The sequence below is a fragment of the Rhincodon typus genome, chromosome 43, assembly GCF_021869965.1.
Source record: "Rhincodon typus isolate 14 chromosome 43, sRhiTyp1.1, whole genome shotgun sequence".
Classification (NCBI taxonomy): Eukaryota; Metazoa; Chordata; class Chondrichthyes; order Orectolobiformes; family Rhincodontidae; genus Rhincodon; species Rhincodon typus.
Genome location: NC_063374.1, coordinates 10,399,946 through 10,418,201, shown reverse-complemented (window position 1 = coordinate 10,418,201; position 18,256 = coordinate 10,399,946). Strand labels below are relative to the sequence as shown.

The following is an 18,256-nucleotide window of genomic DNA, read 5'->3' as shown; positions in this document are numbered from 1 at the left end:
AGCGAGATTACCTCAGACGCCCCGAGGGCAGTAACAGCGAGATTACCCCAGACGCCCCGAGGGCAGTAACAGCGAGATTACCCCAAACCCCCCAAGGGTAGTAACAGTGAGATTACCTCTAGCACCTAAGGCTGGTCGTGGCCCAATCTCCATCGGTCTTGTGCCAGGGGGTCCTTGCTGCATTTGAACCATTTCCTGTTGCTGCCTCTCCTGTTCCAGTAATGCAGCAGCCTGTCAGAGTCAGGGAGATGAGCGCATGTTAGACCAAGCGGAGGTAGGAAGGGCACCCTCAGATAGTCAGCCTGTCAACATCTTTGGAGCCCACCCCTCCATATCCGATTCACCAGGCTGTTGGGCAGATACAGGGGCCCACATACTGTCAAACACAGATGGGACATCCTCCATGAAAGACACACACCTCTCATTGACAGCACATCCTGCATGTGTGTGCAGAGACACCCCACTCCCCTTCATTCAGAAACAGACAGGCATCCCCTCCCACAGCTCACTAAAACCATGCCCTATACCCCAAAAAAAAAAAAACCCTTACAGCCAGAACAGGACCTAAGACCCTCCAACCACCCTATAGCAAGACTCAGACACCCCTTACAGTCTGACCCAATTCCCCACCCATACAACAGTGAGACCCAGACACACCTTTACACCCTGTCCCATATACATACCCAAATGCCCCACCCACACACTCGACTCCCCTCCCCCCCCCAACCTTGTAAACCCTAGTCCACAACATGCACACACCTATCAACCGTTTGTCGTGTGAGCCCACACAGATTTGCTGCCGTATTAGTCAGACCCAAACACATCCCCACAACACCAGTCAGCCCAACACACACCCACTGCCACCCTACTCCTGTGCAGACTGCCCTACACACACACACACACACACACACACACACACATAGACACACACACACACACACACACACACACACACACACACACAGCCACTGCCTGTCCCCCATGTGACAGGAACCTCACATCGATGGGTCCAGGTAAAGGCTTCAGAGCCTGTTCATTCCTCCTGGACTATTACCCGTTTCTGCTGCTCGAGCAGCTCCTGGTCTTTCATCTGTTCATCCAGTGTCCGCTCACCGCCCTGGAGAAGAAACAGGCCACAGATTGAGAAAAACCACCTCCAGATGCTCCAACCGACAGCCTCCTTGTACCTAACCTACTCCGCCTGGTAAGCAAGGTCAGACTGTGCGTTACGAGACAACCAGGACTGATGTGTGTATCAGGAGGACTTGCAACAAACCTGACCACTAACCAAAGGATGCCGATCCAACACAGATCATGGGGGTGGGACTGGTAATAGAGGGGCTTCATTCATTGTGTAGTTTTATCAGTCTCCAGCAGGAGACCGGGAGCTGTGCACTGGTGGGTGACCTGCAGATATTGCAATGCATCATGGAGAAAGCAAGTTACATGGGTACCTTTTTGCAAGAACCTTTGAGGGACAGTCTTCAGACTTGGCCCGTGGTCAGAGACAGGAGGGATGTGACTGCAACTGAGGCAGGTAAGAGGATGCAGGAGGTGAAGATGGACGACCTTTAGCCTTTAAATTGTGACAGCCTGGGCTTGTATCCACTGGGTGTTTAGATGGGTAAGAGACCACTTAATCAAAATGGGGAAGGTGGGTGGGTGGGGGGTGTCAGGGGCGGGCGCAGGGAGTGCTGTGTGAAGAGGATGTGGGATAATCATGAACTCCCAACAGGTTCAAGCTTCTTACAGGCTGTATAGATGACAGTGGGCACTGCAGGGTGAATGAGCAAACTGGCCTTGGCACCAGGGCACAGGAAACCATTTCATATTGCCAGGGTGGGTGAGTGTGAGTGTGTGTGGCGGGGGGTGTATTAGCAGGAATGCAGTGAGAATAGGGGACAGCGTAGTCACAGGGATAGATAGACACACACACACACACACACACACACACACACACAATTGGACAACAGCCAGTGTCAGGCTTCAGGAATATCTACTCAGGACTTTCAGAATCTAGTGACTGGTGCCTGTGTGGGCCATGACCATATGTTCAGAACTGGGATACAGATTCTGCTTTTGGACCAGGAGCTGCTCGCAGCTAAATTATGAAGCAGATCCACAATATGGTCTGCATTATTACCGAAGAATTAACTAAATGCAAACATACAAACATGGAGGAGGCCACTCAGCCCCAATAAAATCACAGTGAATCCGATTACTCCACAATCCTACCTTCCCCTAATAAACCTTCCAAAACCACCCCAACTCCTCCTTGCTTAGCAAAAACCTTTCCTGCTCAGCCTTAAAAACATTCAAAGTCTCTGTCTTCACCCACGGCCCCCTCTCAGGAAGAAAGCTCCAAAGACTAATGGTCCTATGAGCAAAACCTTCACTTGGCCTGTGATAACTGTGAGAACCCTGATTTTTAAACAGTAACCCCCGAGTTCATGATTATCCCGCATCCTCTTCACACAGGACTCCCTGCGCCCACCCCCCACACCCCTGACATCCCCCACCCACCCACCTTCCCCATTTTGATTAAGTGGTCTCTTACCCATCTAAACACCCAGTGGATACAAGCCCAGGCTGTCACAATTTTCCCTCAACACAATTTGACCAATCCATAGGCTTGTGACCTGAAATTTGGTAACATGCCACGGTCAGAAAACGAGGTTTTAAAATATTCCTCTCTCTACCATAGCCTGTCTTCAACTCTCTCTGTGGCACTTTTCAGTGCTGACCTTCGATGAGCTAGTCGACTGTTGGAGCTCGTGCCGAGAGGGATGTGGGATGTACTGCAGAGGTTGGAACACACAGGTTACCAGAATATAGTCTGCTCAGTTAGAATGCTAATCCCTATATTCGCCTAGTAAACCTTCTCCGTGCTGCCTTCTACACATTTACTTCCTTCTTAAATAAGGAGACCAGTTCTCTATACTGCACTCCAGATGTGTTCTCACCAGTGTCCTGTACAACTGAATCCTAACCTCCCTACCTTTGTATTTAATTCCCTTTGCAATCAGTGCTAACATTTTATTACAGAAATTGCTGGAAAAGCTCAGCAGGTCCAGCAGCATCTGTGGAGAGGAATCAGAGTTACTGTTTCAGGTCCAGTGAACCTTCTTCAGAACAGTTGAGGAAGGGTCACCTTGACCCGAAAAATTTTAGCATTTAGCAACTTTACCTTCACCCCGGTCAGGGATAAATGTGTGGATCAAAGACTGGTACAGAAGAAACGGGTTTTCAATGCATTGGACAAAAACAGAAATTTTGAGAAGACTGGTAGCTCAGGTTGCAGACTTGCTCGCCTAGCTGGTGAGTTTGGTTGCAAAAGTTTCGTCCCGCTGCTAGATAACATCATCAGTGCGCCTTCGGTGAAGGGTCGGCATTCTGTCCCACTTGTTATTTGTATGCCTCAGTTTGCTGGGGTGGTTGGTATTACTTCCAGTTTTGTTTCTCAGTGGTTTGTACAGAGGGTCTAATTCAATGGGTTTGTTGATGGAGTTCTGGTTGGAATACTAGGCCTCCAGTTATTCCCTGGCACGTCTCCGTTTGGATTGTTCGATTATGGATGTGTTGTCCCAGTCGAATTCGTGTCCCTCGTTGTCCTTGTGTAGTGAGACAAGTGAGAACTGGTTGTGTCTCTTCAGCGGCTAGTTGCTTTTCGTGTATCCTTATTGTCAGGCTTTTTTTTCCTGTTTGGCCTATGTAGTGTTTTTCACGGTCCTTGCATGGTATTTTGTATAATACCCCAGTTTGTTGGTTTTGGGTATGGGATCCTTTACATTTGTCAGTAGCTGTTGGTTTGTGGGCTACCTGGGGGTCTGAGTAGAATTGTGGTCATCTCTGACATGTCCTTCATGTATGGTAGGGTGATTAGTGAGTCTGGTCGTGTTGTGTCTTCCTGTTGTGGTCTGTCTCGGAGGTAACAGCGGATCATGCTTTTTGGGTATCCGTTTCTTTTGAAGACGCTGTATAGGTGCTCCTGTTTTGCTTTGTGTAGTTCCAGATTGCTGCAATGTGTTGTGGCTCGTTTAAATAGTGTCCTGATGCAGCTCCGTTTGTGGGCGTTGGGGTGGTTGCTAGTGTAATTGAGTATTTGGTCTCTATGTACGGTCTTTTTATATACACTAGTCTGGAGTTCCCTGGTGTTTTTGCGTTCTACCATTATGTCCAGAAAAGGTAGTCGGTTGTTGTTCTCCTCTTCTTTCATGAATTTTATCCTGGTGAGGATGTTGTTTATGCGTCGGTGGCTTTCTTCTAGTTTTGTGCGTTTAATAGTCCCGAAGATGTCATCTACATATCGGACCCAAAGTTTGGGTTGTATAGTGGGGAGCGCTGTCCGTTCTAACCTTTGCATTACTGCTTCTGCAATCAGTCCTGATATTGGGAATCCCGTTGAGTTGTTTGTATATGCTGTCGTTGAAGGTGAAGTGGGTTGTGAGGCACAGGTCTAGTAGTTTCATGGAGGTGTCCTTATTGATGTTGCTGGTGTGCTGGGTTACCTGCTTACTTGATTCGTCCAGGAGTGTGGCAATTGTTTCTTTGGCTAGGTCAATGTTTATGGATGTAAATAGTGCTGTTACGTTGAAGGATATTATCATCTCATCTTCTTCTATCCTGGTGTCCTTGATGATGTTGAGAAATTCTTGGGATGAGTGGATGGAGTAGGTACTGTTGTGCACCAGGTATTTCAATTTCTGTTGTAGTTCTTTGTCTCACTACCAGGCACACCGACATATAGACTTGCCAAAGGACACGAATTTGACTGGGACAACACATCCATAATCAAACAAGACAAACAAAGACGCACCAGGGAACTCCTGGAGGCCTCGCATTCTAACCGGAACTCCAGCAATAAGAGGTAGCACTAAGGCAAGTGGTGATCAGAGTATGACAGGAACATGACAGAGCAGGGCTAGAGATTTCCAAACTCGTAAAAGGATGAAACCGAAGGCTCTGTAGCTGAATAGCATTTGTAACAAAACAGATGAATTGATGGCACAAATACAAATTAATATTATGCTTTTTTAGTCATTACAGAGTTATGACTACAAGATGACTAAGATTGGGACCTGGATATTCAAAGGCACATGGCATTCAGATAGCTAGGAAAAGGTTAGGGGTACGGGTGGCTCCGTGAATTAAGGATGGCATCAAGCAAGGGAGGGGTGAGCTTGGTTCTGGAATCAGAACGTAGAATCAGATCAGGTAGGGATAAGGAACAGTAAATATAAGAAGTCACCAGTGATAGTGGTTTATAAGCTCCCCCAACAGTAATCAAGACTGTAGTAGGGGATGCACACAAAGAAACATCACAGCCTTTGAGAAAAGTGTGGTGATAATTATAGGCGATTTGAATTTAATACGTAGTGCAGATGAATCAGAGCATCGTGGGTAGCCTGGATCAGGGGCGTTTTCAGAATAGCTTCTTACAGCAGAACATTTCACTGTCTCCCAGGTAGCAGATTTGGTAAAATGCAATGAGACAGAATTAATCTCAGGGAGGAGGAGATGAGAAAGAAAGAGCTATATAGCAAAACTGAATCTGGAAAAGGATTCAGGAAGAAAGATGGAAGAATGGTTTATAGTGGACATTACTATCCCACCACAGAATCATAGAGATATAAAGCACAGTCCAACCCGTCCATGCTGACCAGATATCCTAAATTAATCTAGTCCCATCTGCCAGCATTCGGCCCACATCCCTCTAAACCCTTCCTATTCGTATACCCATCTAGATGCCTTAACATGACGGGCCAAATGGCCTTCCTCTGTGTTGTAACTGCTATGACCTTGTGCTGATATTTTACTGAGAAGCTCGGGAATGCTGCTGTGTGGAGAAGCTGGGCTAATCTCACTTCTGTAAAGGCCAGTTCAAGCACACCCCATGCCCCTGCCCGCTCGCACTGCAACACCAGCCAACAGCTGCCCGCTCACCTGCTTAGCCTGCTCCTCCTGTTGGATCAGGATGGCTGCCTGCTGCTGTGCGAGTTTGAGACGCTCGTCCTCGGACAGAGTAGATGGGTCAACCGAGGGCATGTGGAGGCGGGGACCCATTCCAGCTGGGACAACTCCCATGGGGAAAGCCATCTGCATTCCAGGCATGCGATTCAGCCCCATTGTGCGAGGGGGCAACTGCATTCCGGGCACCTGGCAAAAGGGGAAAAGGTGAGGTTAGAGGGATCAGAAAGGGCAGTAACACAAAGGCACCAGAGCTTCCTGCAGCCACAAAACAGCTGAGATCAACAAACTAAACCTTCTAATACAGACTAGTCATTCCCCAGGGAGCTGAGCATCAACTCTGTCCTCTCCCCATTCTGGAGAGAACCAGCCTTTTTATTTTTCTGGTTTTAAACATTGTGGACTGAAACGAGAAAGGATTGTTTTAAAAACCAAGGATTGCTGCATAGTTTGAAAGTATGTCATTATGAACACTGTTTGTACAGCTGTGGGTCACAGCCATGTTCACAGATAAACTGCAGCCGTGGGGCTTCGATCGGCAATAAGAAGTCGATTGGTCTATGGACTAGTGACCAGTTAGTGAAGGCAAAGGCCTTTTGTCCGATAATACTCGTAATGGAACAAGATCTCCACTAGCTCAGGAGCTGTCTCCCTGTTCTCCGCAGTCAAAAGCCACTTTAAACCTGATGAAAAGCAGTTGCTGTAGGCAGTGGCATTTAATTGCAAAGTCAGTGAGCTTTAATAACCACGAGGCATTTGGAAAAGGAAGGCAGAGAAGCAACCTTCTGACCAGCGAGGACCCAACTCAACACATCGTGTGAACAAGGACTACAGAGCTCCCAGTTTTCCCCCATCCATGTTTATTTTCAAATCTATGTAAGGGGGAGCGCGTAAAAGGGTTAGAATTTTAAGTAGCAGTTTTCTGCCGATGGGTTATAATTGTTTACCTGTAACTAGAGTCCATTTACTCAGAATGAATAGTCAGGTTGGCTAATTACAAAAAGTCTGGTTTATACTCTGTCAACCTGGCTTTTAAAGACAGAGATTCCCCAGTTTCCCTAAGTACTAATCACTGTGTCGACTCCATGACTAGCAAGGCTCAATTCTCAGGACGAAGGGAGTAGTATTTCTTATAGGCTCCTCTCTTGCCTCCATACACCACCCCCTCCCCCCCCCCAACCCAACATCACCAATGACTCAGTGATTCAAATATGGGAGGTCATGTGACTTCCAGCCACCAGCTACGCTGTATCACGGAAAGTTGGGGGGAGGGGTGTGTGAGGGAACTGCTTTACTTCAGAACCCTTCCTTCCTCAAAGGTGCACCCCACCAACTGTTTGTGATCCTATTTTAACACTGGAAAACGAACACGAGTGTAGGCACCAGCCAACAGCACAGTAACAGCGAGGAAATAATTGTCAATGTTTGTAAATTAAAATACCACATCACAGAAATATGAAAATATGAGCTCTTTACAGTGTTTTATAAAAATGTTATTATTTTACGCACTCATGTAGTTTCAGCTGAGCCCTCGATGTTCTCTGGTGACATGAGAATCTGAACGTCCTCTCCTCCTGCTTCGTGCCACAGGACGACGTTGCTCATGTCCTTCTCCACATTGTGCCCGACAAAAATGGCAGCTACAGAAACTTCCTGTTTCTCATCAAAGATGGCAGCTACAGAAACATCCCATTTCCCATTGCCCCCTAGAAAGATAGCAGCCATTATTCCAGGCTCACCACCAGGAGCCCTGTAGGTGCTGCTGCATTTGGAAACTTCTCTTGGAGATTTGTGGCATAAACCTCCCTGCCCGTCCAGCTTTGGAGAGACAGCGAGGGTGGGGTAGGGCAAGGGCTGGCTCTGAGAGCCAGTACTAGACACTGACTCAGGAGGTTCAGAAGCTGGAAACCCCTACAACTCACCTGGTCTGGGAAGCTCTGTCCCTAACACCACTCCCTTCTGCATTCCAGCTTACCTGCCCTGGCAGGGGTGGCATTGGGTGCCCCTTGTCCATGTCGTCACCCCGGTGAGGTCGAGTCAGGACCACACCATTCTGTAAAGGCAAGAGGCAGACGGTGAGGCGTATATCACTGGTTTGCTGTTACAAACATCAGAGTCAACAATGTGACTCACCAAACAGAGCAAACCACCAACATCTACCAGGTAACCATCAGGAATCCTCAGCGAGGAAACATGTACTGGAGTAGTACCCACCGCAAATGTTCAAAATAGACCGTGTCTGTATTCCTGAGGCTAGACGGTGAGGGGCCTGTTCACACTGTAACAGGGGAAAAATTGCTGCTTACAAAATCCAGCTCAAACCAATTAATTAGGAGGCTTGTTCACAGGTTGTATCTCAGATTAATAACCATGGACATTTATATCAATAAACAACTCTTGAAGAATTCAAGAACAGGTATATCAGGTGATTTTTAGAATGTTCCCATCAGATTGGCGATTAGAAAATTTAACAGTTGAAACAGGGAAAACACTGGAATTGATTATTTAAAAGGTAAGAGCAGGGCACTTAAAATCTCAATGCTATTGGGCAGAGTCAACATGTACTTGTGAAAGGGAGGTCATAACTGACCAGTTATTATAGAGCTTGTTAAAGCTGTAACATGGATAAAAGGAAACCTGTAGACATGTTATGGTTAAGATTTCCAGAAGGCACTTGACAAGGCATTTCAATGATTATTGCAGAAAGTTCAAGCTCACAGTGTCAGGTTTAACATATTGGCACGGATAGAACATTAGCTAGCCAACAGGAAACAAAATGAGGATACATGGATCATTTTCTAATTATCGAAATGTAACAAGTGGTGTGCCACTGGGGTCAGTGCTAGAGCATCAACTTTTTACAATTTATAGAAATTACTTCACGAAGGGACTGGATGGATGGTTGCTAAATTTGCTGATGGCATCAAAGTTGGTACGAGAGCTGGATGGAGAGATGGAGAGTCTGCGAAGGGATATAGTCAGGTAATGATGCAATGAAATACGGGGAGGTGTGGATTTGTACATGTTGGCAGGAAACACAGAGAAACAGCATATAGTGAGAGCACGAGAGAGAAGAACCCAGGCATGCAGAGGGATCTGGGTGTCCTGGTAGATGAACAACAAACTATTAATATGCGGGTGTAGCTAGTGATTAGGGAGGCAAACGGAATGGTGGCCTTTATTGTGAGGGGAATGCATATAAAAGTAAGGATGTTTTACTGTGGCTGTACAGGGCCCTGGTGAGGTCATATCTGGAGCAGTGTGCAGTTTTGCTCTCCTTATTTAAGGAAGGAAGTAGATGCATTAGACACAGTTCAATATTGAAGCATCACAACCCTAAGGGGAGAGAATCCCAAAGATTCACAATGCTCCGAGTGAAGATATTTCTCCTCCTCTAATCTTGTAATTGAGGCTCCCAGCCAGGAGACAAAGTCTCTCCGTGTCTGTCGAGGAGGTGCTGTGAACAGGAAATCAGCGCAGTTGAGGAGGACACTAACCAGGTCCTGGAAGAGGTGGCTGCACTCACCTGTAAGCTGTAGTTCTGTAGGCGCTCAATAAGTTCCTCTCGTACACCTTTCAAAACAAAAAACACACACGTATTATGTGAGGAAGCACAGAAACAAACCAGCAGTACCACAGATCATTTACAGATGAGGGAGATGAATGTTTGACCTATTGGGGAGCTGAGGGTTGCGTGAAAGTGGAGTGGAGCCTTGAAGCTGATCAGCCATGCTCTTACTGAATGACAGGGAGGGACTGAGGAGCAATGAATGAGCAACTTCATTTCAAACCATCAAGATGCTCCTCCACTCCCTCTTCCCTACGTAATTATTTAACACTCCTCTAGGTAACATCAGTCAGTTACAGGGCTCAGACCTGCAGCACCCATGGGGAATGAGGAGCATTCTGTTTGCACTATCAGCACCTCATGTTAGCTCATATGCCACCTGCCAGGACAGACCACGCTCCCAAACGGTTTCTCTATTGGAAGGAGAGCTCATGTCCATCACGGCCCAAGAAGGACTGCCATACAATACCCCGAGGGGTGTACGATACACAAAATAAGAAGGACACCATCATGGGAACGTGCCATTTCTCAGATACCCATGCCTCCCACTGCATGTCTCAGCAAGAAGGTAGATAGCGGCTTCAGACTTTGTTACTTAATAGAGGGTGTAACATGTACAGATAGTGTACAGTATCAAGCTGGGGGGAGCAGGGGAAAAGTTACACCTGACAATAAAGGAACAGTAAAAGGAGGTGCTCAGTTAATGATTCAGATGGTGACCTCAGTCAGGGAGCTCCCTGACTGTAACGATCACAGGCGCTGCGCCGTACTTCCAGGAGAGGTAAGTGTTTTCAAATCTTATTAAAGGATGTGGAGCAGAGACACAAAAATGGAGCAGGCTGTTGTTTAAAAATAAACCCGGCTAATGTCCATTTAGGGAAGGGAAACTGCCATCCTTACCCAGTCTGGCCTACATGTGACTCCAGACTCTCAGCAACATGGTTGGCTTTTTACCACCCTCTGAAATGGCCAAGTGAGACAGTCCAGAGGGGTGCTGACATCCCTCTTCGAGAGACAGTTGTGATGGCCCCACCAATGATGCTCACAGCCCACGAATGCACTTTTAACAAAACCTAACACTCAGGAAGCAGCAGGTTTGGTGATTTGGATTTGGGAGTAGTCTTGTTCTTCCAGAGTTGCCACGGGATTTTTCATTTTATTTGAAGTCATTTACAGGATCAGAGGTTATTGCCCATCCATATTAGTCCCAGAGGTAGTGGTGGTGAGGTGTCTTATTGAACTGCAACAGTCCATGTCCACAATGCTCTTAGGGAGTGAGTTCCAAGATTTTGACCCAGCAACACTGAAGGAATGACAATATATTTCCAAGTCAGAACGGTGAGTGGCTTGGAGGGGGAGCATGGAGGGGGTGGTTTTCCCATGTATCTGCTGCCCTTGTTCTTCTTGATGGAAGTGGCTGAGAGTTTGGACAGTGCCACCTAAGGAGCTTTGGTAAGTTGTTGACAAGGTAGAAGAGAGGAATCTCAGACATAATGCTTCCCAACAGCAAGCCAACATCTTGTCCTAAAGACAAGTACCATCAACAATACAGCAGCACTCCCTTGGTACTGCACTGAATGGGACTCGTGAATCAAGCCCTAGAAGGGTTATCCCTATGACCCAAAGTCTGAACTCCCCCTTCTCATAAAAGGACATTTTCCCGGTAAATTTCAATGTCACGCCAGAAGCACTTATCATCCAAAATAAAAACTTAGATTTTATAGAGAGAAGGACAGGCCACCCAGCCCTTTCAACCTGCTCCACCATTTAATGTGATCACAGCTGAACATCCAACTCCTGCTTTCTCCCCATACTCTTTGACACCCTTAGCCCTAAGAGCATAATCTCCGTCTGATGCAAAACTTGAACTACCGAAGCAAAATAATGTTCATAAAAAAAAACGCAAGACTGAAAACAAAAAATGCCAGGGATCACAACAGGTCAGGCAGAATCCATGGAGAGACAGCAAGCTAACAACACCTCTGATAAACAGTCATCTAGACTCAAACCATTAGCTTCCTCTTTCTCTCCATGGAAGCTGCCTGACCCACTATAATCTCCAGTATTTTTTGTTTTCAGCACAGATTCCACCATCTGCAGTAATTTGCTCCTACGTACATTCAAAGCAACATTGCTCTCTAACCACAAACATAAAAACCATTGATAAAAGTCAAATCAGTAATAGTAACTAATAAAGTTCTATTACTGCGTTTAATGATATAGTTTGAATACAGGTTTTTTCAAAACTTTGTCATTCTACAATTCACTAAAGATCACTTTGTTCATCATGTTTGTTAATTATTCATTTAAGGATAAGACAGACATTAAAAAAACACAAAAAGTCAAAAATTTTCCACCTTGCGCTCATCAGGACTAGGCCACAAGAAAACCCAATTTCAAAAGGGAACACCAACTTATATCAGTGAGAGGAGAACACGGTGGAGCCTGGTTAATGAAACTACCAATTATTCATTAATTTAATAAACTTCCATTTCTTTTTGATAAAATTAATTAACTTACCAATAATCAAGACTACTTTGTCAATGCTTTGATTCAATTAAATGAATTTTATTCATGAATTTAGGGAAATTAAAGTCCAAACTAAGTATTTTAATGATAGCACGGTGAATGTTAAGTGCCTGTGGCATTTTTTAGCCATATTTTTGCTTAGGCCAGGGTTCATTGAGACCCATCAGGCCTCGCAGCCGGCCTCCAGGAGCTGGAGCCCGAGGGGAAGGGGAAGCTACACACTCAAGGCCGAGGCTTCAGGGGGCGCTAGGCCCGAGTCCGGCTGGAGAGGGAAAGCGGTGAATTCCGGTGCGGATTTTACCTTGGGTCGGGAAGCCGATCTCGTTGAGCTTGGCCTGCAGCTCCGGGATGCTCCAACTGCCTAGATCCGGCACTTCGACACCAGGAGGAGCGTCCGCCATCTCGGTCCCAGCAATATCACCGCCTACTACTCCTCCCGCTTCTCAACCAAACCCGGGGATAGGTGGGTCTCCGCTCAAGCCCCGCCCATCTCGCACGGCAGTGGTCGAGCTGCAGAGCGCCGCCGAAGGTTTCAATTCCCATTGGATTTGGTGATGTCAATCGAACGTGAAGGCCCCGCCCTCCAGCGCGCAGCAAGTTCGGCTGTTGCCCCACTCGCCTGTCAATCAGCGGCGGCGCCGCCGCGCCTGCGTGGTGCCCACGGGATGCTGGGATTTGTAGTTCCTGTTCCCGGCCTACAACCTACATGGCGGCGTCCATGCTGGTGGACACATCCTGCAGCAGCTTATTCTAAAACTTTCAGGGTTTCTGTGGATTGTGAGTATCTAGGGAGGGGAATCTGTAAGTTTCCTTCTGTATTTTCAAAGTTATTTGGAAAACCACCAACAAACCCAGCTTCTGCACTAAGTCCAGACATGAATTTTGAATTGTATCTTTGCTTTCTCCTGTTGGCTGCTAGTTATAAAGTTTTTCATTTTTAACCTGTTATTTCTCTCAGCATCCTTTAGTCCTTAGGTTCTTCTTATAGGGATATTTCTCTGTTTTAATCTGTCCTCTCTCTCTTTCTGCACTCTTTAGCTTCTAGTTATAAAGATGTTTCTCTGTTTTAACCTGCTTTTTTCTCTCTCTCTGCATTTTTCAGTCCTTAATTTCTAGCTATAACGACGTTTCTCTGTTTTAACCTGTTATGTTTCTGTCTGAATTCAATGGTCCTTAGGTTCTCTGTTTTAACCTGTTGTCTCTCTTACTGCCTGTATGCCTCACTCTGTGTAAGCGCCCTATGATCTGTATGAGATAGCAAGGTGTAGAGCTGGATGAACACAGCAGGCCAGGCAGCATCAGAGGAGCAGGAAAGCTGACGTTTTGGGTCTGGACCCTTCTTCAGAAATGGGGGAGGGGAAGGGGATTCTGAAATAAAGAGAGAGAGAGAGAGAGAGGGGGGGAGGCGGATGGAAGGTGGATAAGGGACCAGATGGGCGGAGAGGAGACAGACAGGTCAAGGAGGCAGGGATGGAGCCAGTAAAGGTAGGTGAGGAGTTAGGGTGGGGGTTGGTCAGTCAAGGGAAGACAAACAGGTCAAGGAGGTGGGGATGAGGCTGGTAGGTAGGAGTTGGGAGGAGTGGATAGGTGGGAGGAAGGACGGAGAGGTCAAAGAGGTGGAGGTGAGGCTGGTGGGTTGAGGTGGGAGGAGTGGATAAGTGGGAGAAAGGACGGACAGGTTAGGGAGGCCTCCCTTGACCTGTCTGTCTTCCCTGGACTGACCAACCCCTACCCTAACTCCCCACCTACACTCACCTTTACTGGCTCCATCTCCGCCTCCTTGACCTGTCTGTCTCCACTCCACCTATCTGCTCCTTTATCCATCTTAAGAACATAAGAACTAGGAGCAGGAGTAGGCCGTCTGGCCCTTCGAGCCTGCTCCGCCATTCAATAAGATCATGGCTGATCCTTTCGTGGACTCATCCACTTACCCGCGTTCTCACCGTATCCCTTAATTCCTTTATTGTTCAAAAAAAATCTACCTTTTTTTTAAAAACATTTACTGAAGTAGCGTCAACTACTTCACTGGGCAAGGAATTCCATAGATTAACAACCCTCTGGGTGAAGAAATTCCTTCTCAGTTCAGTCCTAAATCTGCTCCCTCTAATCTTGAGGCTATGCCCTCTTGTCCTAGCTTCACCTGCCAGTGGAAACATCCTCTCTACTTCTATTTTATCTATTCCCTTCATAATTTTATATGTTTCTATAAGATCCCCCCCTCAATCTTCTGAATTCCAATGAATATAATCCCAATTTACTCAGTGTCTCCTCATAAACCAACCCCCTCAACTCCGGAATCAACCTAGTGAACCTCCTTTGCACCCCCTCCAATGCCAGTACATCCTTTCTCAAGTAAGGAGACCAAAACTGCACACAGTACTCCAGGTGTGGCCTCACCAGCACCTTGTACAGCTGCAACATAACTTCTCTGCTTTTAATTTCAATCACTTTAGTGATGAAGGACAAAATTCCATTTGCGTTCCTAATTACTTGTTGTACCTGCAGACCTACCTTGTGATTCATGCACAAGGACACCCAGGTCCCTCTGCATAGCAGCATGCTGCAACTTTTTACCATTCAAGTAATAATCCTTTTTACTATTACTCCTACCAAAATGTATGACTTCACATTTATTTTCATTGTATTCCATCTGCCAGACCTTTGCCCACTCACTCAATGTATCTATGTTCCTCTGCAAAGTTTCACAGTCCTCTGCACACTTTGCTTTGCCACTCATCTTAGTGTCACCTGCAAACTTTGACACCCTACACGTGGTCCCCAACTCTAAATCATCTATATAAATTGTAAATAATTGTGGTCCCAACACCGATCCCTGAGGCACACCACTAGTCACTGACTGCCAGCTAGAATAGCACTCATTTATCCCCACTCTTTGCTTCCTGTTAGTCAACCAATCCTCTATCCATGCTAATACTTTACCCTTAATGCCATGCATCCTTATCTTATGTAGTAGCCTCTTGTGCGGCACCTTGTCAAAAGCCTTTTGGAAGTCTAGGTACACCACATTCACTGGGTCCCCATTGTCCACCTCGCTCGTAATGTCTTCTTAGAATTCCAGAAGATTTGTCAAGCATGACCTGCCCTTCATGAACCCATGCTGCGTCTGCCCAACAGGACAATTTCTATCAAGATGCCTTGCTATTTCTTCCTTGATAATAGACTCAAGCATCTTCCCCACTACAGAGGTTAAGCTAACTGGTCTATAATTCCCCATCTTTTGTCTACTTCCCTTTTTAGACAGTGGCGTCACATTTGTTGTTTTCCAATCTGCTGGGACTGCCCCAGAGTCCAGCGAATTTTGGAAAATTACTGCCAGCGCACCTGCTATTTCTCCCGCCATCTCTTTTAGTACCCTGGGATGCATTCCATCAGGGCCAGGAGACTTATCAATCCTTAGCTCCATTAGCTTGCCCAACACTACCTCTTCCGTAATAATGATTGTTTCTAGGTCCTCACCTACCTTTGTCTCTTTGTCAATTACTGGCATGTTATTAGTGTCCTCCACTGTGAAGACCAATACAAAATACCTGTTCAATGCCTCGGCCATTTCATCATATCCCATAACTAAATTCCCCTTCTCATGCTCTAAAGGGCCAACGCTTACTTTAGCCACTCTTTTTCGTTTTATTTATTTATAGAAACTTTTGCTATCTGTCTTTATATTCTGTGCTAGTTTTTTCTCATGTTCTATCTTACTTTTCCTTATAGCTCTTTTTGTGGCTTTCTGTTGACCTTTAAAGTTTTCCCAATCTTCTAGTTTCATGCTGTTTTTGGCCACTTTGTATACCTTCTCTTTCAATTTGATAGCCTCCCTTATTTCTTTAGACACCCATGGCAGATTACCCCTTTTCTTACAGTCCTTCCTTTTCATTGGAATATACTTTTGCTGAGAACTTTGAAAGATTGCTTTGAAAGTCCTCCACTGCTCGTCAACTGTCCCACCATAAAATCTTTGTTTCCAGTTTACTTTAGCCAAGTCCTCCCTCATTCTATTGTAGTTCCCCTTGTTCAAGCACAGGACCCTGGTATTGGATTTTATCTTCATACTCTCCATCTGTATTCTAAATTCAACCCTACTATGATCACTCCTTCCAACAGGATCCCTAACTATGAGGTCATTAATTATTCCTGTCTCATTACACAGGACCAGATCTAGGAGAGCTTGCTCCCGCGTTGGTTCCATTACATACTGTTCCATCCACCTCCCCCTCTCTCTTTATTTCAGAATCCCTTTCCCCTCCCCCTCCCCCATTTCTGAAGAAGGGTCCAGACCTGAAATGTCAGCTTTCCTGCTCCTCTGATGCTGCTTGGCCCGCTGTGTTCATCCAGCTCTACACCTTGTTATCTCAGATCCTCCAGCATCAGCAGTTCCTACTATCTAGGATCTGTATGTCCTTGTTTCCTATGATCTGCCTGTACTGCTCGCAATACAAAGCTTTTCACTGTACTAAGGTATATGTGAGTGCAATAAATCAAATCAAATCAAATTAAATCTAAATCTGCATTCTTTAGTTTCTAGTTATAATCTGTTTTAACCTGATATCTGATATAGCATCGGCAGTTCCTACTATCTCCTCAACCTGATATCTCTCTGTTTTTAGCTTCTGCTTATAAGGATGTGTTTCTCTGTCTAACCATTCATCTCTCTCTCTCTCTCTCTGTCCACTCTTTAGTCCTTAAATTTTAGTTATGAAGAGTGTGATTCACAGAATTGTTTCGGTACAGGAGGAGGCCATTCAGCCCATTGTGCCTGTACTGACTCTTCAACTGAGCAAACCTTGCTAGTCAAAAATCTCTCTAATGCTGCCTTAAAATATTCACTGACCCTGCCTCCACCACTCCCCTGTGAAGAGAGTTCCACCAACTTGTGACTGTCTGAGAGTCATTCCAGTGTCCACCTTATCAAATCCCACTTGTGGGTTCTGGGCATCACTGGTTTGTCCAGCATTTATTGCCCCTGTCCCTAGTTGCCCCCTTGAGGAGGTGGGGGTGAGCTGCCTTCTTGAACCGCTGCAGTCCATGTGCTGTGGGTTGACCCACAATGCCCCTTAGGGAGGGAATTCCAGGATTGTGACCCAGCAACACTGAAGGAACGGCGATATATTTCTAAATCGGGATGGTGAGGGGCTCGGAGGGGAACTTGCAGGGGTTGGTGTTCCCATGTACCTGCTGCCCTTATTCTTCGAGATGGAAGCGGTCGTGGGTTTGGAAGGTGCTGCCTGAGGATCTTTGGTGAATTTCTGCAGTGCATCTTGTAGATGGTACACACTGCTGCTACTGAGCGTCGGTGGGGGGAGGGAGTGGGATGTTTGTGGATGTGGTGCCAATCAAGCGGGGGCTGCTTTGTCCTGGATGGTGTCAAGCTTCTTGAGTGTTGTTGGAGCTGCCCCCATCCAGGGGCAAGTGGGGAGTATTCCATCCCACTCCTGACTTGTACCTTGTAGATGGTGGGACAGGCTTTGGGGGGAGCCAGGAGGTGAGCCACAGTCTCCAGCAAGATCACGTCTCGATCTTCTAAACTCTGAAGGATTCACGCCCATCCTTTCCAACATATCCTCCTCAGGCAATGCCTTCAACTCATGAATGAGTCAAGTAAACCCTCTCTGAACTTCTGCAGCTCCTTTTAATCAGGATAAACTCGGAGCAGAACAGCAGATGTGGCCTCACCAATGTTCTATACAATTGTAGCAAAGCAACCCTACTTTAACACAGTGTGGAGCTGGAGGAATGCAGCAGGTCAGGCAGCATCAGAGGAGCAGGAAAGTTCACGTTTCGGGTCGGGACCTTCTCCACACTGTTATCTGACTCCAGCATTGGCAGGTCTGAGTTATAATCCTACTTTAATATTCTGTTCTCCTTGTGATAAATGACGATGTTCCAGTTGCTTTCCCTATAACCTGCTGATTGGTGTCCCAGGACCTCCTGTTTCACACAGTTCGGCTTACTGTTCATTTAAAAATGAGCTGGTTTTCTATTCTCTCTGCCAAGGAGGACAGCCTCACATTTTGCTCTCACTGTGCTCCATGGGCCAAACTTTGCTGAATGTCTATCTATCCCTTTGCAGAACCTTCACAGCTCCTGGCAGCTTACTTTCCCCACTTCTCTTTGTGCCATCAGCAGCTGTACCTTCTGTCCCATTCAGATCATTGGTATAAATAGTTGGGGCTCGCA

At 46.3% G+C, this 18,256-nt stretch overlaps 1 protein-coding gene across 1 annotated transcript in view; it reads right to left on the bottom strand.

Moving 5' to 3' along the window:
* Positions 1-12,509, bottom strand: part of sf3b2 (splicing factor 3b, subunit 2) — a 27,420-nt gene extending 14,911 nt beyond the window's left edge. The window contains exons 1-6 of the mRNA XM_048619668.1: positions 12,366-12,509; positions 9,494-9,540; positions 7,943-8,020; positions 5,944-6,156; positions 1,055-1,117; positions 117-231 (exon numbers count right to left, since the gene is read on the bottom strand). Of these exons, the coding sequence (XP_048475625.1) occupies positions 117-231; positions 1,055-1,117; positions 5,944-6,156; positions 7,943-8,020; positions 9,494-9,540; positions 12,366-12,465 (616 nt within the window). The 5' untranslated portion in view covers positions 12,466-12,509. The remainder of the gene's footprint in view (positions 1-116; positions 232-1,054; positions 1,118-5,943; positions 6,157-7,942; positions 8,021-9,493; positions 9,541-12,365) is intronic.
* Positions 12,510-18,256: the final 5,747 nt, after the last annotated feature.